Source organism: Prinia subflava, chromosome 14 (assembly GCF_021018805.1).
Source record: "Prinia subflava isolate CZ2003 ecotype Zambia chromosome 14, Cam_Psub_1.2, whole genome shotgun sequence".
Taxonomy (NCBI): domain Eukaryota; kingdom Metazoa; phylum Chordata; class Aves; order Passeriformes; family Cisticolidae; genus Prinia; species Prinia subflava.
The window spans coordinates 13,052,834-13,073,382 of record NC_086260.1 but is presented as its reverse complement, the minus strand read 5'-3'; the positions used below and the strand labels follow the sequence as shown (position 1 = coordinate 13,073,382).

The 20,549-nt window shown below is 47.1% G+C and overlaps 1 protein-coding gene across 1 annotated transcript in view; it reads right to left on the bottom strand.

Annotated features, from left to right (window-relative positions):
* Window positions 1–482: 482 nt before the first annotated feature.
* NUP210 (nucleoporin 210) overlaps window positions 483–20,549 on the bottom strand; it is a 47,721-nt gene continuing 27,654 nt past the window's right edge. The window contains exons 21-40 of the mRNA XM_063411484.1: window positions 18,991–19,119; window positions 18,212–18,339; window positions 17,539–17,674; window positions 17,183–17,245; window positions 16,058–16,237; window positions 14,609–14,689; window positions 14,250–14,381; window positions 13,899–14,057; window positions 13,309–13,400; window positions 12,502–12,676; window positions 9,697–9,872; window positions 8,494–8,711; window positions 7,758–7,894; window positions 6,922–7,045; window positions 5,905–6,051; window positions 3,575–3,825; window positions 2,734–2,953; window positions 2,515–2,610; window positions 2,301–2,384; window positions 483–1,857 (exon numbers count right to left, since the gene is read on the bottom strand). Coding sequence (XP_063267554.1) covers window positions 1,757–1,857; window positions 2,301–2,384; window positions 2,515–2,610; window positions 2,734–2,953; window positions 3,575–3,825; window positions 5,905–6,051; window positions 6,922–7,045; window positions 7,758–7,894; window positions 8,494–8,711; window positions 9,697–9,872; window positions 12,502–12,676; window positions 13,309–13,400; window positions 13,899–14,057; window positions 14,250–14,381; window positions 14,609–14,689; window positions 16,058–16,237; window positions 17,183–17,245; window positions 17,539–17,674; window positions 18,212–18,339; window positions 18,991–19,119 — 2,829 coding nt within the window. The 3' untranslated portion in view covers window positions 483–1,756. The remainder of the gene's footprint in view (window positions 1,858–2,300; window positions 2,385–2,514; window positions 2,611–2,733; window positions 2,954–3,574; window positions 3,826–5,904; window positions 6,052–6,921; window positions 7,046–7,757; window positions 7,895–8,493; window positions 8,712–9,696; window positions 9,873–12,501; window positions 12,677–13,308; window positions 13,401–13,898; window positions 14,058–14,249; window positions 14,382–14,608; window positions 14,690–16,057; window positions 16,238–17,182; window positions 17,246–17,538; window positions 17,675–18,211; window positions 18,340–18,990; window positions 19,120–20,549) is intronic.

Sequence of the window (20,549 nt, the reverse complement as noted above, 5' to 3'; positions counted from 1 at the left end):
GTTTTTCAGAACATTCACTGCCAGACTTCTGAGTGGGAAAGGGAAGCAACAGGAGAGCAAAATCTCTCCTTTAATCATTTCTGAAGGGCTTATCACAGTAGCACTGAGATATTCATAGCCCTTTAGTTTCTTGCTGAATGGAAGTGGAAAATGATCACATCTTTCCTTTAAAACCCAAATGAACAAAATGGGAAGTTTGAACAAATCTAGAAAATTAGGAGCTGCTTCTACAGTCATCACTGATTTCAACAGGAACTGAAGATGCTTAGTGAAAACTGAGAGAAATCCCTGACAGCAAATAGTGGTTGAAAAAGTGTCAAAATATTTAAAAACATTACATTGTCAATAAAAGTGAAAATTAAAACTGGAAAATCATGATTGCAAACACTGAGGGGCTGTGGGAAGTGCAGTTCAAACAACAGCCCAGTGCTAAATTCTAAACAGCCAAACCACAGAAAATCCATGAACAGCAAAGAAAAGGGAACCTTTAAAAGCTTTATTAAATAATATAATCCAGTGCTATATTCTGAACAGCCAAACCACAAGAAAATTCAAAACAAAGGAGTCTTAAAAAGCTTTAATACAGATTCAAATGATTATCTACATCCAAACTGACCTTTTTAAGTAGTACTAGCACTTAAGGCACAATTTCCCCAAAACTAGGCAGCAAGTTAAACAAGGCTCAGTACAATTCCATGTAACAATCCCTCTGTTTGTAACACTGAGTGAAACCAAAACTCTACGCCATGCACTGGGTCTGCATTCCATTCATCCATTTGCCTGCATAGTTCTGCACACTAAGCATTTTGCATGGAGTATTTTGTTATTTCACTTTCCTTATGGTGCTTAGGAAAGTTCAGACAGCCAGAATATTATTCACAGTTAAAACTGGGATGCTTGTTGTATGTAAACAAAACCCTTACCTGATAGCTGCTAAACTCTGCTTACAAATAAAAGTGACTGGGATGTGATTATATCCTCAAAAATAAAGGATTCCTACCAGAAGAGAGGTCACTGAGAAGGCACATGCTTTCACATTCCCAGTCCAAAAAAGTGCTCACAGTACCAAGGAATACTGCAGTTGTACCCAAAGGAAGCCATACTAAGTTCTGGGTTTCTTTTTTTTTCCTTTTTAAATTGTTGTTGTAAAAATATTTCCAAATTATTCACAGTTGTTCCAGCATTTCTCATGCTACACCAGCATATTGTTTAAAAATCAGCATATTAAACCAGCTGATGAATCCCAGTGTAAGGCTAAACGTAAGAACACTTATCAGTGCAATACATTCCTGAGTTTTTGGAACGCAAAATAAAAACTAGCTCTTCAAAATATACAATCCTTCACATTTTTGGCTCATATTTCGTCTGTTTTTCTAATTTCCCTTTTTTTAAAAAAACTCATTAAAAAGAAATCTAGTTTTTACAAAAAGTAAAAAAATTGTTATCACTCCAACTTAGATGTAACTTCTAGTGGCTTGAAGAGTGCAAGAAAGCCAGATTAGCATAAACACTGCTTTCTGTGAGGGCAGCAACACAGATAAAACAAGCTTTTGAGAATTGAAGCACTGACAGAAAAAAATAAACTCAAAGAGCCCTAAAGACTAAAAACAATAAATAAATTAAGGAGCTAGCTGTATTGCAGAGCGAGCTTGAGTTAGATCCCGACGGCTGCAGCTGCTGAGCTGGCTAAGGCACTGCACTGTGCATTTGTGGTGTTTTTATTCCATTTCCAGCAGGAGCAGCAGGAGCAGTGCCCCTACCGAGAGGCGTAGCCCGTGCTCCAGAGCGTGGCCGAGGGGCTGGGCTGCCTGCTGGAGCCCTGGGAGCTGAAGGAATGTGCAGGGGACACCACGGGACCTGGAACGGGCAGGAGAAGACACAGTCACCCTCAGGAGCACCGGGAGAGGACAGCAGTGACTGCTCCCCATCTTCTCTGGCACTGCCAGGGAAGGTGACATCCACCCAAAGGGATATCGTCCCTTCAGCCTGGTGCCTCTTGAAAAGGTGTCCTGCAAGTATCAAACACTGGGGGCCTTCCTGCTCAGCACTTTTAAATCTGAGGGGGGCACAACACATTTCCCCTCAGCAAGAGATGTTCACTTGAATTTGCCTCATTTTATCTGCAGCATCAGGCACTTGTGTTTACAACCAGGCCTGCAGCCCCCTGTATCTGAAACCCATCTGTGAGAATGGGAATTATTGTTCATTGCCAATCTTGGTTACAGACCTTCCTACACTCAATTCAGTGCCATGGCCAGACTAATCAATTAATTCACTTCCTACTGCTGACAGCTGCTTACTGTTAGGGGTGAGCTGGAGACTTGTCCTTGGGTGGAACACGGGCTGATTGTGCTGTCCATTGGGAGAGAAAAATGCATGGTAGGCTGCAAGACAGTTGAAAAACAAACCAAAATCATTTCAGATGGCAATCATTCCTTTCCATCTTACAGCTAACATGTTGTAAAAAGATATGGGAAATAAAAAAACAACTTGTGCAATCCTTCCTTCTCTTACCTATGATCATAACAGCTGTCCCTGCTAAGAGTGCAAAAAGGGTGAAGATCATCACCTGGTAAGACTCAACAAACTGCTGGAAGAGACTGGCTTCATCTGCAGAATTGAGTAAGAGGAGGCAATGTTGAGTTAAAAAGGGCATCTTCTCCTATCTGCTGTAAGAGTTAACCCCATAAACATCAGAGAAGCTGAAGGTTTCTCCTGGCATACAGAACTTACATCTCATGGCTGCAATGGTCCTGTCAGTCAGGTAGATCACTGTCACTGGGATGGTGAGGGACTGGTCTGTCATGGGGCTGGACACAGTCAGAGTAGTGGACAGGGAGCCCTGGCTGGGCACTCTGGGGTCAGCCAGGCTCACAGTGTACACCACGTAGCTGGGCAGCCCGTAGGACTTCTCCTTCTGCAGCACCTTCACTGCTGGGGACTCACATTTCACCTGCACAGAACACCCAACCTGAGACAGACTGCTGGGGACAGACAGCACATCCCATCCCAGGAGAGCTGCCAGCCATGGTGAGTCCAGACACAGCAATGCACCCCTCCAGAGCATCAGCTGCACCTTTACATGACACCTGCAGCATTTCCCCTGCCCACTGCCAAGGGTGCCCCCTCACCTGCCCCTTCCCCAGCTCTGGGCTGACCCCTCACACAGAGCCTTCCTGGGCTGTGGGAGCCATGGGCACTCAGTCACACACAATAATTGGGTGAGACTGCCCCTGCCACAGGGCTCAGGCAGGTTTCTGCCTCCTGGCCCACGAGCTGTTCACACATGCCAGGCTGAGGCCAGGTGAGCCTGGCACACCTGCACCACCCCAAACCCCAGGGCAGGTGAGCGAGTGGCACCCCCTGGCAATGCCCTGGAACAGGAGGGGCTCCGGGGACCCTGCCAACCCCAACCACTCCAGGATCCTGTGAACAGTGAAACCAGAGGAGGAGCACATTCCAAGAGCAGCATTTCCCCATCATCCCAGGGCAGGGATGGCAGGGAGTGCCCTGCACTGGCGAGCTGCGTGTGACAGCTCCCAAAGCCTCCAGCAGTGCTGGGGCACGTCCTCACCTCCAGGCTGTCCAGGATCTCCGTGGCACCGAAGATCTTGAGCACGGAGCTGCCGTCCTGGTTGCTGAGCAGCATCTCAGCCTGGTCGGCGTAGAACCAGCGGTTGAAGGGCAGCTCTGCTCCCAGCTGCTGCCCGGGCCCTGCACCGCCGCGCAGCGCCGCCGTCACCCGCAGCAGCGCCCTGCTCCTGCTCAGCTGCCTCAGCTGCTGGTCCGACAGGCTGTGCATCCTGATGGAGCACGTGTAGTGTCCTGCAGGAACACAAACTGAGGCTGTGCATCCTGCTGGAGCACGTGTAGTGTCCTGCAAAACACAAACTGAGGCTGTGCATCCTGCTGGAGCACGTGGAGTGTCCTGCAGAACACAAACTGAGGCTGTGCATCCTGCTGGAGCACGTGGAGTGTCCTGCAAAACACAAACTGAGGCTGTGCATCCTGCTGGAGCACGTGGAGTGTCCTGCAGAACACAAACTGAGGCTGTGCATCCTGCTGGAGCACGTGTAGTGTCCTGCAGAACACAAACTGAGGCTGTGCATCCTGATGGAGCACGTGGAGTGTCCTGCAAAACACAAACTGAGGCTGTGCATCCTGCTGGAGCACGTGGAGTGTCCTGCAAAACACAAACTGAGGCTGTGCATCCTGATGGAGCACGTGGAGTGTCCTGCAGGAACACACACCAGGCTGTGCATCCTGATGGAGCACGTGGAGTGTCCTGCAGGATACACCTCGCCTGTAGGGGCTCCTCTCCTGCTGGGACATCCTCAGGGAAAAGCTAGAAAGGTGGAGAGGTGTAGCCCTGATTTCATGTTTGGGTTTGTGAAATTTCTTTCCCAGGAGATTTGTTGTACACAAAAAGAAATGTTTTGCTGACAGTATCTTTGTTATTCACTCCTTTTAGAGGAGGCACTTCCCGATGGCCCCTCTGGCTTGACCAATGTGGCTGTGGTGATGTTAACTGTGCCCATCCAATCAGATTGGTCTCTGTAAATAGTATATAAAGAAATCCTATTTTTGAATAACCTCTCTCTCCAGCCTTCTGAGCATTCATGGAGTCTGTGTGGTTCATTCTGTGTCCTACAGTGACAGTGAAGCTCAGCCAGCGGCGTGATGAGGCACAGATGGGTTGGGACAGTGTCTGCTGAGGCAAACACCACAATCCCAGCACTGCCACTGCAGGATTGCTCCTTGTCCCAAACTGAACATCATGGAAAAAGCACTGTGCTGGTAACTTCCAGTCACATTTTATTTTAATATGCCACTGAGGCTCAGTTCCACTTTGAACATAACATTTATGCTAATGCTGAAAGGCTTTTTTGAAAACAAGACTGAACATCCTATTGCATATTCTTTTCAACTAGTGCTAAAATTTTAGCCAGCTACCATCACCATCATCAAGTCTGTGCAGATGTAGTTTATTTATAAAAGCTCCTTTAAAAGTTATATACTCACCGTGTTTCTAGTCTCATATGGGACCAATTAATCTGTTATTAGCAGCAAGGGTAGCAAAAACTTCCCAGAGAATGGAAGATAAAAAGCATCAGTAACAAGGAGAACTTGCCAGGTGCATATTTTCCCCTTATTTTCTTCTCCTAGCTAAGTAAGAGAGGGTAGAATGCAGGCTAGAATAGGGGTTTACACAATGGGTGCAGGGATGAATCGAACAGATAATTAATGTTCTTTATGTACAGTCCCTGGTGGATTGGTTCTGTTCTAAATGACATTATACTTTCAAAGCAGTAACACATTTTGTAGACTTGTACAATTTCCAGCTCCACAGTTTCTAGCAATTTCCCCCTTTTTCAGACCCAGCTCATGATGTTTTGGGGGTACATTCCACTTTTGGAATAGTCACTTGAGTGCTCCTTTGCTGCTCTGACTTACTATGAAAACTCTGAAAAACATCAAGTGGGACTGCCACTGACTCCTGGCCTTCTCTGAAAACCAACACAAGATTTTGTCACAGGCAGAAAACCCACTGAAACAAGAAATGTCCATGTGAACAACTCACTGAGGCCTGAGGTCCTACACAGCAAAGCCCAGAGGAGAAAAAAAAGCTTCAGAAGGAAAGAAAGGAGGTTTATATTGGATATTAAGAAGAAATCCTGCCCTGTGAGTGAGGGGAGGCTCTGGCACAGGTGCCCAGAGCAAGGCCAGGTTGGACACTGGGGCTGGAGCAGCCTGGGACAGTGGGAGGTGTCCCTGCCATGGCAGGGGTGGCACTGGGTGGGATTTAGGGTCCCTCCAACCCAGCCCATGATGCTGGGACTCTGTGGAATCTGCTGGGCCAAGGAGCTTGTGTTTGTCTGCAGCTGGCATCTTGTCACATCTTACCTGAAACTGCATCAAATCCAGGTTCTGCCACAAAAATGTCCTGTGCTGGGAAGTCAAAGGCATCACTGTTGAAATCGAGGTGGCAGCTGATAATGGACTGGGGTTGTAACTCAGCAATGGCTTCAGTCTGAGCAGGTGAACACTCCCCTAGAGGGAGGGAAAAAGGATCTCTAATTAATTACAAAATAAAATTGTAACTAATTAATTTGAATTAATTAAAAGCAAAATCATGGCTTGTAGTATTGGGTTATTCTACCACCTTCTGAAGTAGTTTTACAAGGTTATGAAGATCTTGAAACAGTTGGAAATCACAGACAGTGTCCTTGCTCAGGTCTAATCCCAGAGAGACAGCAATGAAAATTTTATATGTTGTGGGGTTTTCTTGACAGGAATAATTTATTTACAGGAAAGAATAAGCTGGAGAGAATTTTCTGCTCAGATGTCTCCTGAATAACTTATACAATCCTGGGAGCCTCGAGTTAGATTTTAGTATCTGGCAAGATGATTTTTTGGTAGGCTAATAATTTACATATGGCAAAATAAAATACTGTTGGAAGAAGTGCTAATTGTTAAGCTAAAAGCTAAAAGGATCTACAATCACACAAAATACAGCTTATTAAATAGAGGACACAATATGATGCTTAATCTTTCTATTGATTCCAACTGGTGATAAGCTCTGTAAAAGATTTAAGAATGGTAACTAAGTAAGAAAATATAACAACTCCAAGAAGGCAACTGCAATTAAACATAAAAGCAATTAGCTGACTGCCCATTAACTGTTGTTTATATGATCAAAAATGGTGCTTCTACTGAAATCCACTGATTTTATTAGTTGTGAAATATTAACAGTGCCCCAGAACACCTTCCAAATTCTGTCCCATGGCTCCTAGAGCTGCTGGGACTCTAGAAAGGCATTTGGGGTTCCTTAAACAACAAACAAAAGCCCCATAACACAAACCAAAGCATCATGAATCCATCAACACACAAACCATCAGCATAAATATTTGTTAATCATACCTCTCAAATTTTTGTTTGTTTCCCCAATAGAAACTATGACTTTAGAGGCTGCCACTCCCTGCAGGCTTGCCTGCAAGCCACTGACATGCATTGCTGTGGTCCTCTGGGGGGCATTAATCACGATCTGAGAAAAGGATGAAGCACATTGTCACCAACAACTGTTTCAACAAATAAAAATTAAGGCAAAACCAGACTGGATTGGTTGTGAAGACTCCACGAGGTGAAGTTTTTCTTTGAAATCCCACATTTCTCTAATATTAGAAACTGCCTTTCTAAGCAATTTAAGCTAGCAAAAACATTTTGTCTTCCTAGCCAACCCCCAGAAGTTAATATGCATAAAGCTCTATGTCTAAATTTAATTTAAAAAGAATGTCTAGTGCTTATGCTGGCTGATGCAGTGGATTGTGTCAACAGTACAATTGCATTGCAGATAAACAAAATAATTTAACGGAGTACTTCTGATCAGTGATGCATGGCACAACGCTTGAGCCATGTTCCTGCTGCCATCTCATCCTGCAGTGAGGCTTCATCTGTAACTGCAGCCACACTCAAAACCTGGTTAACCTGGAAACAACTCAGCCAGCAAAGAATCACAATGTACAGTAAGAACAGCAGAGGTGAAAAACCAAAATTGTTATGCTACATTTTCCTCCTTAGCACAGATGTTTAAAAAAACATGATCTTTTTGGACACATACCAAATACTTCCCAACCATCTGCATTTCTAAAAGAACGTTTCTAAATATTTATAACAACAACAAAAATCCCCTAGCACACAGACTGGTGAGGGTCCAGCCCAGAGCAGGCAAGCTGAGCAGGAGGGGAGCAGTGCCTCACCTCTCTGTAGGTTTTCAGTAACCCGGGGATCTCGTAGTACACAGTGACCACCCCAGGGTCCCTTGCCAGCGCCACGCCAGTCTTGGAGTCCACCAGAAGGAGAGCACTTGAGGAGGAGCTCCACACGCCTGGCAGGCCTGGAAAACACCACGGGGCACTGCTCAACACCCTGCTGCCAACTGCAGCATTTCCTGGGCACTCTGGTGTGTGTGAGTGGCACTGCCAGGCAGGGCACACACCTCCCATGCCCAGAATCCACTGAGAGTGGCACTGCCAGGCAGGGCACACACCTCCCATGCCCAGAATCCACTGAGAGTGGCACTGCCAGGCAGGGCACACACCTCCCATGCCCAGGAACCACTCGTGTGTCACTGTGTGCCACTGCCCAGCAGTTCTTCTGACACAAGCCCATTAATACCAACAATCAAACACAGTGAGTGAAGGCAGCCCTGACTCTGCAGGAGCTCCACAGAAGCAGGAGCTCCACAGAGGCAGGCCTTTCCAGCGAATGGAATAGAAATGTCTGAAGTGTCACACTCAGGAATTCAATAAAAAAGACATACTGCACGGTGCAACTAAAATTATTATTAAAACCTGTTTTTACCCTTAACAAGAACAGCGACATTTGATTGTGAACGAGCATGATAAATTATGCATGCAGTTTTGCTAAGGGTGAACCAGAGGCACGCTGGCCCCATGGAATGGCTGCCAACCCACCCAGCTGGAGGCCACTCACCGTCCTGGGCCGTCAGCGAGGTCCTGAGGCACAGCACGTCCCCCACCACCACGTCTGGCAGCTCTGGGAAGATGGCATGCTGCACAGGCAGGGGGATGTAGTCTGCAGTGCCACTGTGCTCTGCATCCCACACCCGGAGCAGGGTCAGCCCCACGTTCACAGTCCTGACCACGAAGGTGTTGTTGGCGGCTCCCTTGGCGATCTGCACGAAGTCGTCTCTGCACACAAACAGAAGTGCTGCTGCATGAAGGCAGGCTTGGTAATGCCATTATCTCTAAAATAGGGGAGGTATCCAGCTCTTCAGATGGCTGGCTGCTTGTTTTCAGCAGCAGCCATCTGAGGAAGTCCAGCAAAGTAAGGAAATGGTAAAAATTATTTAGGTGCCATGGAGGCAAATTGCAGTTCTCAGTTGTCAGTACGCTGAGGAAATACCAAGATTGTAATTATGCATGAAAACTGCTTCCTAATTGTGAGACTTGTAGAGCTTTAGAATGACATCATCTCTCTCTTTTCCCTTCTCTCAAGGGAGTTAGGAAGCCAGGAAACCTGAACACAAATATGCAACTTCCCAGACACAGCAATGCCATTGGAGTGCCAGTTCTGGTATTTACCCAAATCCAGCAAGGTGCTCTGCAGGGAACAAGCCACATTTCAGTAACACCATTAGTGGTGTTTTACTGGAGACCACAGGAGGCTGCTTCACAGCATTTATCCTGTGAGGCAGAGACCAGAAGGCCTTTGGAGGCTTGTCCCTGCTGCAGGAGGTTGTACAAGCCTGTGTGAGGAGACAGCCCTGATCCAGAACGTTCCCCTTACATAAGCCCTCAGAGGGTCAGTGAGCACAGCACTGGGACAGGCTGGGGCTGCTGGATCAGGTTCCTCTGGGCCACTGCTGCGTGCAGGGGGATGATTCAGAGTCACTCAGAGCACAGCACAGCTCCTGCAGCCCCGCTGGGACCTGCTCATCTGGGCAGCTTTCCATGCCTAGGGAATATCGATTGCTAGCTGCAGCTCTCCTTCCTGCCACTGCCTCTGCAGGCTGCAGAGACAAACCCCTGCCTGCTAATCCCTGCCCAGGCTGGATCTTCACTGGGTATCTTTGGAACAGCCTTTGTTCTGTGTGTGTTCTTTGGAACAGCCTTTGTTCTGTGTGCGTCTGGCCTTTTTTGCCCTCTGTGATGACCACCCTTGGCAGGTACCCACCTGTTGGTGGCAAAGTTGAGCACAGCATTGTGTGAGTGGAAAGTATCCCCAGAGTTATCGTGGAAATGGACTGTAAATGTCAGAGTCACACCCAGGGGCAGGGCCAGCAGTGCCTCCTTGTTCTGGGAGAGCAGAACGGGCCTCATGGAGATCCTCAGGTAGGAGATGGGGCAGACCTGGAAAAACATCAGCAGTGAGCAGGAAAATTAAATTGCTTTTTACAATGCCCCTATAAAAATAATCTACAAGAGTTCTTATTATGTAAATATTCAGAGCTGCCTTTATGAGCCATCTGCACCCAGCCATATGCCAGGACTAACACGTGAGGCTGTCACACTCAGCATCTCCAGTGCCCAGGCTGAAAGGGGCCCCTGCCACTGCCCAGTGCAGCCCCCAGCCAGGCTGGGACACCCAGGGCCAGCTGCCAGGACCGTGTGCAGCTCCTGGGCATCCCTGCATGGGGACTCCACAGCCTGCTGCCATCTGCTCTACAGCCACCCCAGGAGAACGTGCTGTCCTGCCGTGCTCTGCCTGCTCTCAACCCTCACAGCTGATATTTCTTAGCCCTTTTCTTCCAGTACCCTGGGAGCTGAAACAAGCAATAATCATGTAGAAACATGCACCACACACAGACTTCAGGGAACACAGCACTGTGAGTTCAAACTGTTAAGGTTCCTTGGACGTGCAAGAGAACAAGTGGCCCCTAGACCTCTCTGCTAATAATTCCTGAAATAAAGGGTGCAGTTCATTGCCCAGGTATCGAAGGGTAACTCACAATGTAAGGGGATGGGATGGTCCCTGGTGCCCAGCTCCTCTGCACAGGGTGACAAAGCCAGGCTGCTGCAGGCAGAGCTGGCAAACCCTGCGGGGTCACAGGCTCAGCTCTGCTCCCTCAGTGCCTCTCCTCAGCCCAGACAGGAGCTGGGAACTGCTCCAGACTCCTTAGGAGAGTCTGCTCCTCTAGATTAACCATATGTGCACACCCCCACGTTTCTGCACTAACACTCCAGGGAAGAAAGGTTTTCTGAAGACAAAGACTTGACAACCTATTCTTTTGGCTTTTAAATAGCATATCACTATTCTTGATTAACTTACGAGCAAAATTACCCAACAAAAGTAACTACATCTGCTCTTTTTGTTACAGCTGTTGGAAAATAAATAATGGATGGACAGTGGAAGAAAACCCCCTCTAATATATTGAGAAAACTACTTTAAAAGAAGGCCTCAAGCTTATCTTACAGAAAAATCCCTTTATTTTCCTGACCTAAGAGGCTCAGCTAAAACATAAAACTCTGCAAACTGAAAATGTACATGTCAGAACTTGAAAAGGAAAGGACAAATTTGGCCTCAAGCAAAATACATCTTTGGTGAATCCAAAAAAGAAGAAAAAAAAAAAAAGAAAGTGGCTGTAGTATCAGTATATCCCACTGCCTGCTCCACAGGCTGGCTCCATCAGTTAAAATCTCCATGCACACAGATCTCAGCCCAACAAGCTGTGGTTACAAGCCAACAAAACCCCCATTTCCCTGACAGATTATCAAGCTTGCTTTACTTTAAAATCTCAGCAACTGTCCCACCAGGGACAGCTGCTAAATTTAATATTGATGAAAACAGCCTTTTACTGTTAAAGCATTGCAGGTTTTGAAGTATTTTTTTTTTAATTCAAGAAAAAGTAAAATAAAATACTGAGTGCAGCAGGCCCAGGGAAGTGCTGAGCTCGGTCCCACACTAAGCTCACTGTCACTGCTTCTTCCCCACCTTCCCTGACTTATGTAAGAGCTCTTCTTTGAGCCAAGTTCAAGGTCTAAGTGTTAAGTGATGCTGCTGCAGCAGTTTGGTTCCTAATTGTGTACACTTGTAAACACAGGAGCTTATGAAAGAAGGACAGAGTGAAGGAGAGCTGTGCCTGAGAATGACACCATGGATGCAGCTCATCTCCTGCTCTGTCACAAGTTTTCTGACACGACCTTCGGCACGACCTCTCAAGCTCTCTCAGCTCTTCAGCCACAAAATGAACTGTGTTCCCTCACAGGGTTAAAAATAGCATTTCCATAAAGGCACTGCAGTTGTTGTAAGTACAGGAAAACAGATGAGCTGTACAAGGTGCTGAAGTGAGATAGGTCCTGCTACAGAGAGCAGGACCATCCTGCCTGATCCTGAATACAGGACAGCCTCCCCCAGGGGATCAGGCTTCAGTCCCACTGGGTGCTGACTAAATGGCATTTGAGCCACCCCCAAAGTCAGCAGATGTCTTTCCCTTGCCAAAGGGAAGGAACAAGGCCACGTGTAACAGAGCTGGGGGATTCACTGCCACCACCTCCCAGCAGGGGTGGCTTTAGTGACACTGGGCCCCCGTTTCTTGTTTCATCCTCCTCCCAGGAGGACAGATCCACACCCTGTCCTACAGGCAAAGCTGAACATCGTGGGAAATACCACAGTTCAAATTCAAAAAATCCACCAAGCCACTTCAGAGTGACTACAGGAGTTAAACCCAGAAATAACTTAATCAATTGTACATCTTTCTCCTTTGGCTGGGACAGAGGGAAGATGCTGACAGTAAAAAGGGATAGGAGGAGCAGTGGATATCTCAAGGCTCATGCTGCCAGAGGCAGGAAATTCTTGCCTCAAGGATTTTCTGAACAGGGATGATGGGCATACACTCCCTGGTGTCCCAGGAGCTCAGAACTCTGAATCCCTACACTGCTCATTTTCCAGAAGTGAAGTCCAGGAAGTGCAGCCAACAATCCCTGTTGCAGCAGTGAAGATGCACTTGAGGAAAGTGCAAAGGAAGAGAGCTGGCAGTACCTTCACAGCAGCTATGAGGGTCTGGTTGATGCCAAAGAGCTCCTGGGAAATCACCTCGATGGTTGACGACCCGATCACAGACCCCGAGACAAGGAATCCTCTCTCATCGATCCTCACCACAGGGACTCTGTCTGGCCCATCCAGGACACGGTAACTCAGGGAGGCCACTCGGTCCCTGGAGGAAAACAGCAAGTAGGGAACCCCTTCAATGTGTAAAACCGCATTTAGGGTCTCTCCCAGCACAAACCGTTCTGTGATTCTGTGAAACTAAGGGTTCCCTCCCCCTAAAATGTAACTGCCTCTAAAACTTTGCCCTCAGTGTGTGTCCTACTGCCTCTATCTGCCCATTATTATGCTGGGAAAACGACATTTCAAGTCTGATATGAGTCTAAAATGTCAGTCTTTGAAAACAGATTATGTAAAAAGACTTTCTCGTTTGGAAATGACATTTTAATCTGAAAATCCAGCCACAACCTCTGTGTGAGAAATACACAGAATTATATTCCACAAAGCCTCAATCACCCATCAAAACCTCTACAGGAAGCAGGCAGCAGGATACTGCTTTACCTGGCTCAGCAGCTTTTAAAGAAGGGATCTGGAAGTTCCCAACAGGGAATGAATTTTCCAGCTACAATCTAATACCAGATTTGACAAAGCCCGAGGGAGCAGGTAAGATACCATGGAGCAGCAGGTCAGTTGTGTATTAAATGGATGTACAGTGATCCTGGGGGACTGAAACTGCTCCATTAAACACAACTGCCCTGCAGTTTGGATACAGGGGTCACAGCATGGAAACTGAGCACTGACCTGTTGGTCTGCAGTTTAATAAAGGAATTTGGAGACATTAAGATCTGCTCTGCTTCTGCCTCTGGAGTGACTAGATGAAGTTTTTCAAACACCTGGAAAGTAAGAGGCATTTTGGCCAACTGTTGTGTGCAGACAGTAATTTACTTATTTAATCTTCAAAGCAAGCAAACAAAACCAAACAGAACTGTAACTTTCTTTCTTCTCTTGTATAATATATATGGTAAAACAAGACAACTGAACAGGAATATTTGAGAATGGGAGAGCCACTATCTTCTACAAGTTATTCTGAAGAGCATTTCTTTCCAGGGCTATGGCTAAACTAGTAAGCAGCATGAGAACAGAAGATTTCTCAAGGGAAAATATGTTGGGAACCCCATGTTCACCTGAGTTACTTTAGATTCCCCCTGCCCCCATAAGCACATGACCTGAATGAGCCCAAATGAAAAACATTATACAAACAAGAGTAAGGGCTCAAAGATAAACCAAAGCTGGAGCTACTCCTGCACTTCAAATTCCTCACTTCAAACACAGACTTTAAGCCATTTCTGAAGGAGATACCTAAACATGAATTGTGAAGAAAACCATCCTACCTGAATCTGGATTTCGTCAGACAGTTCTCTTGCCATGTTGTGGAACTGGTTGGCTGCAGCATCGAGGACCTTCACTACAACCTTCAGGCCTGTCCTTCCCTTTACTCTGCCATGAACATCTACAGCAAAGTTGTAGTTTGCAGGAAGCTGGAAGGCAGCCTTGGACAGGAGGAAGGGATTAAAGTTTGCCTCATGGAAAGCCCAGACATTGGCACAAAGGAAACAGCACAGCCAGTGCTGACAAGTGATGCTGGATTTTGAGGCAGTGGGCAGCAATATTCCCTGCACTGCCCTGATGGGGCTGTTTCCTTTTCCCAAGCTGCACACACATGCACTACACACACACTTTACCTCACTGTGCCTTGTCCTGACATCCAGAGTGTCCCTCTTGGTGACAGACCAGTGGAACGTTAACCCTGGCACAGCATTGCCAAAGGAGAAAGGAGTCTGGGTGCTGGTGATGCCCATGACATAAACTGGCATCTGCAAAGAGAGAAACCAGCCAGCCCAGTAACGCCAGCATGCAAACCAAACACCTGCCCACAGCAAAGAGAATGAAACTCAAAATGCACTGATCAAGAGAGGGGGTCTCTTATGAAAAGTGGCTCCTCTCAGAGCTGCAGTGGTGTCAGCAGATGACGTGACAGGAATGGGCACAGCCTGCAGGTCCAGCACGGGCAGGTGACAGAAGCCCACCCCACACAACTCACCTGAGTGCCAACCTTCATTCGAGTAATGGGTGCCCGGATCCTCACAGCTGCCAGCTGCACCACCTCAACCTCCACCTCGTCCTGCAAGCAGGAGGGGAACACACTGTGAGCACTTGTCACACAGAAACCACTGGCCTGGTTCCAGAGAGCCTGAAATCATTTCAGGCTCTAAAATCACCATTTTGCCTTCATCTGATCACTGTTGCCACATGATTTGTATGACATATCAGAGAAAAAACAGATGGACAAATTCAGTAGGACTGTAAAAAACTACAAAGGATTAATCTTTGATTGATAGGTATCTAAAAATGGTCCCTAAATTGAAAAAACAAATCTGCTCCAAATTACTGATGACATGAATGATAGAGCTGAGAGGTGAGAGACAGCAGTGGACAAGATCACAGGGGCCCAGCAGGGATGAAGAAACCCAGGAGGTAAAGGAAGACATGGAGAGGAGTTAGAATGAAATGAGGATATAGAGCACCAAATGGGACACCTGAGAATAAAAGGACAATTGTGACTCTGATATCTCCTCTTCATATATCCGGACATTCCTAACAGATTTTATTCCCTCTGTACAGTGGGGAGGAAAGGTCAGACCTGGAGCTCACTGGGCAGCAGATAAACCTTTCAAGTTCACCTTGCCTCCTGTCACACCATCAGGGCAGACTGCTGCCCATGCATTAAAGAAGCAGAGACTTCTTGATATTTTATTTTTTCAACAAATGACTTTGTGTCCTCTTGGACTGTGCTGACACCTTTCAAGCAGCAGAGCTTTGTGGTTCACAGCAGCTGTGCTGCCTGCAGCTCAAAGGAAGGAGTCATAAGATCTGGCCTGAGTTCTGCTGCTCTGAGTCTCATCCAAGTCCCAGGGACTTGTGCTCCCTTGCAGGCCCTCACCTCCCTCACTCTCAGCTGCAGGAAAATCTAAGGACACAGATTCTGATGGAGGAACAGGGATTCACTGCTTGCACCTCCCAGATGGGTTCAGACCACAGCAGGGATGACAGTGCTCGACACAGACTGCTGCAGCCCAGGAGACAACGTGGGGTTTTTGAGCAACAGCTGCCCTCTGGCTCCTCCTGACCTGAGAGGGAATGCAGGCAAGGACAACCTTCTGCTGTGCTGGAAAGGCTTCTGTAGATGGGCATGAGTACATCTTTTCTATATGCACTAGGCAATCCTGACGATACCAGACTGGCCATAAAGCCTCCCTGCTATCTGTGAGACTCTGCTTTAAGGCACAGCAATATTTACCTACCTGTTCAAAGTACCCCTGTGCCAATACCTGTGTCAGTTCAGAGGCCAGGCAGTAAGGAACTCTGAGTTTTCATCTTCAGGAAACCAGAGAAGTGCACAAGGTAACAGAAAGACTCTGTGCCCCCTTTCAGAGCCAAAGCCATGAGCCAGAGAGCCCCTGCCAGCCCCCAAGAGCAGCACAAACATTACCTGGGACACTGCCACAAGCTTCTCTGTCTCTGCATCCACAGCCTGCAGCACCCCTGTCACCACCCCAGTGCCAATGGCCACTCCTCTGAGCAGCCCAGAGCTGTTGACTGATGCAATGTGCTGGTTGTCCATGGAGAAGATGATGTTGGAGAGAGGCTGGGGGCCTCCTTCAGCAGTGATCTGTCAGAACAGCACACAGCACAGTTACTGAACCCTTCAGAGGGCTCCTGTGCTCACATCACAGGGCACAGCCTCCCTGCTCAGCACCACACTGACTTCAGTGCTGCCTGCCCCTTCCCGGGGCAGCTGAGGGATTGTTCCCCCTGCACACTGGTCCAGGATGCCAGCCTGGGAAATGCAGGAGCTGAGCACAGAAGGGCCCCCTGTGCCTCACAGTGTCACAGGCTGATGCTACCTCCACTCCAGAAAGTTTCAGAGAACTTTACCTCCCTTTCTCCTCAGCACCTGGTGCAGAGCTCTGCTCTGTGTTTCACTTTGTACAACAAGCCCACCCTGCCAAATTTCATGGAGCTGACAGATTTACTCATGCTGTGCTGGTATTTAACACCAGAAAAGCTGACACTCCATTAACAAAAGCAAATACAAATCCTTTGATGAAAAGACAAATCCTTCAACCCAGCAATAAAGCAAAAAGGAAGCTGGCTAAAAAATTACTTCATAGGAGTATTCACCACAGAAACACACAGTGGGCTGGCTTGGAAGGGACCTCAAAGCTCATCTTGTTCCATGGCAGGGACACCTCCCCCTGTCCCAGGCTGCTCCAGCCCCAGTGTCCAGCCTGGCCTTGGGCACTGCCAGGGATGCAGGGGCAGCCACAGCTGCTCTGGGCACCCTGTGCCAGGGCCTGCCCACCCTCACAGGGAACAATTCCCTCCCAAAATCCCATCTGACCCTGCCCTGGGTTGGGTTTGAAGCCATTCCCTGTGTCCTGTTACTCCAGGCCCTTGCCCAAAGTCCCTCCCCAACAATCCTGTCTGTCCATTCAGTGGGAATGCAGATAAATATATATACAACTTGAATATCTACTGCTGCAAATCCAGTTATGAATATTCTTTTTACAGCAGAAATTACAAAATAAAGAAAATATGTAAGAAGATGCCTCACCTGAATCATGGCCCCAATAATTAGGGTCACTTTCCTTGGCAGTAGTCTAAATGGGGGAAAGACCTGAAAACAGAAATATGAATACTTATGTTCAGGATCCTTCAGTCAGATGAATTATGCCACAAAACAGTACAAGTGTAAATCTGAGTCTTTAGCTGCTTAATCACAGTAAACTGAGCATGCAGAAATGTAACTCATCATCTGCAGTTAAACAACCCTGAAATCTGACTGGCATTAGGTCAGCTCCCAGACAGAGGAATTTCTGGCAAATTGATTACTGTAACCATAATTTAAATATTCCTGTTCCATTGCAGCACAGACTGGCTTTATGCATGTATCTCATCTAAATGATTTACCTCAATCTGCTGGGGAGCAGAGTTGATTCTCTGTCCTCTTCTGTCAGCCACAGAGGCCACCAGGCTGGTCTGCCCGATGGTCACCCCACGCACCAGGAATGCAGCAGTGTGGTCATCCAGAGCCTCCCGCAGGGGGCTGCAAAGAAATCCAGCCAGGAGAGACATTCCATGAGTAAAACACAAATATCTAAGCAAAGGACTCCGTGCCCAGCAGTTCTACCACAAGGCTGTGACTATGGCTGAAGCAAAGTTAAAGGAATTATCTCATTTTTACACATGATGGCTCTTTGCAACCTGTGCCTTATTGTAACACTAAATACCTGAAATGAAAATGAAACAAGTGACAGACACAATGAGTTTGATGACATCAGATGTGCCTTCCCCTGACACAACCTGCCAAGTCACTGCCTCCAAGATGCAGAAGGCTTCAGCAGACATCACACTGGAGGAATGCAGTCCCATTCATCAGTCAGCAACATCCAAGCTGTCAGTTCAGGCAATTTCCCTCACAAATAATATTTTTTTTCCTTTTAACAGGTAACGAAGACTTCACAAAAATAAAATAAGTAAAATCTCAGCCACTATATATTATCATGCCTCCAACCTAGTGCCTTTATTCGTGGTTTTTGCTAATTCTTATTTGCAGATTAATTGCAAAAATCCATTAACTTACACAAGTGAGACAAGCTGAGATGCTGCTCTGAGCCTGAGATCCATGACAGGGAAGTATTTTGCCAGAAAAGGTTTCTTTGAATCATCCAGAACTCTGACATAAGCCTTAACTGTTTTTCCAATCTCCACCTGAAACAGACCCATCCAAGTTGTTTTGCATTCAAAGCACTCTTATTCATTAGCAAAAACATTTTCATTTTATTTTGTATTACACTTGTAGTAGGGTGGTGGAGATAGAGCCCCAAGGTTAGATTAGCACTGATTTTAAAGACTAATCCCTGCCAGCTGGAGTTAGTGTCAGATGAAATGAATGAATCCAGGTCCTTCAGCTGGCAAGGGCATAATTAAAACATCCAAAAGTATCAACACTTCTTTTGTTTAAGGCACACCCAAGCTGGCAAGTGGAATGAGCTGGGCTTTTTTCTGTTCAGTTTTAAAACCTGACATATGGAAAATGACCTTGGGGCAAAACCTATTCCTAAAAGACTTGCTCACATGCACTTTAAACAGGAGGAAATGTAAATTAGCATGTCCATATAAATTATGGATTAAATCTGCTGTGTAAATGCAACAGTTGAGATTGCTGCCACACAGAATATGAACAGATACCTGATACTCTGAGACATATAACCTAAAGAGATAAATTTGGGAGGGAGAAACAGAGACACAGGGAGGTCATAGTTGTTTCTCTGTTGTAGCATCTCGTCCCTGCCTGATGCTGTGCTCAGGACCAGCACAGGGAGTCAGGGCAGCCCCCAGTGCTGCTGCCAAGGCACTGACCTTGTCAACAACTCGCACATACAGCTCCTGGATATCAGAGACATGAATTTCAGCTTCAGCTGGGGCAGGGAAAGCCAGACACAGGTCATGAATCATTACAGTCACTGATCCTGGGAGCAGAGGCTGCACCTGCAATGCCAAAAGAAAACTCCATTATGGCACTTCTTTTGTCTCTTGTTCACAGGATAAAATCTGTATCGCTTTCAGGGCAGGATGCAGAAATCTCCAAGCTTAGACACAGAGGATTCTTCCACCAAAATAAAAATCAAGCTTAAAATGTATGTAAAAAGTATCATGCTACTGAGCTAGTGCAAACAGCCCCCAGGCACCAAGTGAATTAACAGCTCTTCATCTGGAACAGTCTGGCATCTTGTTATTCTCCTGCCATCGGGAGAAAAAGCACACAAATCATTTAGAGCAACAAAACTTTTCTTAGTGGAGTGAAAACCAAAGTGATAAAGGAAACAAAATCGAGGACAAAGATTTTGCCTGTAGCATTGGTATTGCTTCCTGTAAGGTTTGTACTCTGTTACTGCTTTCCATCTGAGCAGCCAGAACCTCGAGGTAGATCCTGGCAACAAAGAGGACTGACAGATCAGGTATTTCTTTAACACAACTATTATTCCATTAATTTTAAAGAGAGAGAATGTTACACTTCTTAATGGATAAAGAGAATAAACCAATGAAGAAAGAGACCTCTGGTCACAAACACAAGCCCTCAGAACTCAGCACCCATCCCAAAGTCTCCTCTCCCAAGGCCATGCACACCTTGCTCCCATCAGCTCTGCAGCTCTCCTGTGACTCCCTGACCTTGCCTCAGAGCTCAGGACATCCCCAGCTGTTCCCCTCCCCTAGGCCAGGGACAGCAGTGAAGCTGGGTGTCCTGTTCTGTGCTCTGAGCTCTGAACAAGGGGACAAGGCCAGGCCCCCCAGGGCAGAGCAGCTCACTGAACTCTCAGCACCACGGGAGTCAGCACAGCAGCAGTGGGGAGGGCTGACATTTTGTTCTTTGAGGGCACCACTCCTACTTCTGCCTCGAAATAGAAAGGGATGTGAAGTTTTAATAAAGGTCAGCTTGCAGAACAGCAGCAGTTCCCAGAGAGGGTGGCTAATGCAGGGCTGGGCAGCAGGGCAGGGGATGTGGCAGGGGAGGGAGCTGGAACAGAGCTCAGCTGGGCTGGCAGACCAGAGAGGAAACAGGGAAAAGGGCAAGCAGGGCTACTGCAGCTTTTAAAACTCTTCCTGTCTCAGCCACCTCTGCTGTTCTCCTCTCCCATTAAGTGTCCAGTGGCTCCCAGTATCCAGGGATATTGCACTGGTGACCACTCTTCACTCCTCCCTGCTACCACCCACCCATGCCCACAGAAGCTGCTGTGTCAAAACCAGAGGGAGAGAATTTCTCCTTGGCAGCCCCACTGAGAAGCCTGGGAATCAGTGCTCTGGATAACTTGAATTTAGTACCTCAGAAGAGTTTAGTGCCAGCTCCTCCTCTGTTCCCCTGGCTGCCCTGGCACCCACGGTGGCAGCAGCCTGACAGAGCCTGCTGATTTCCCAGGCCA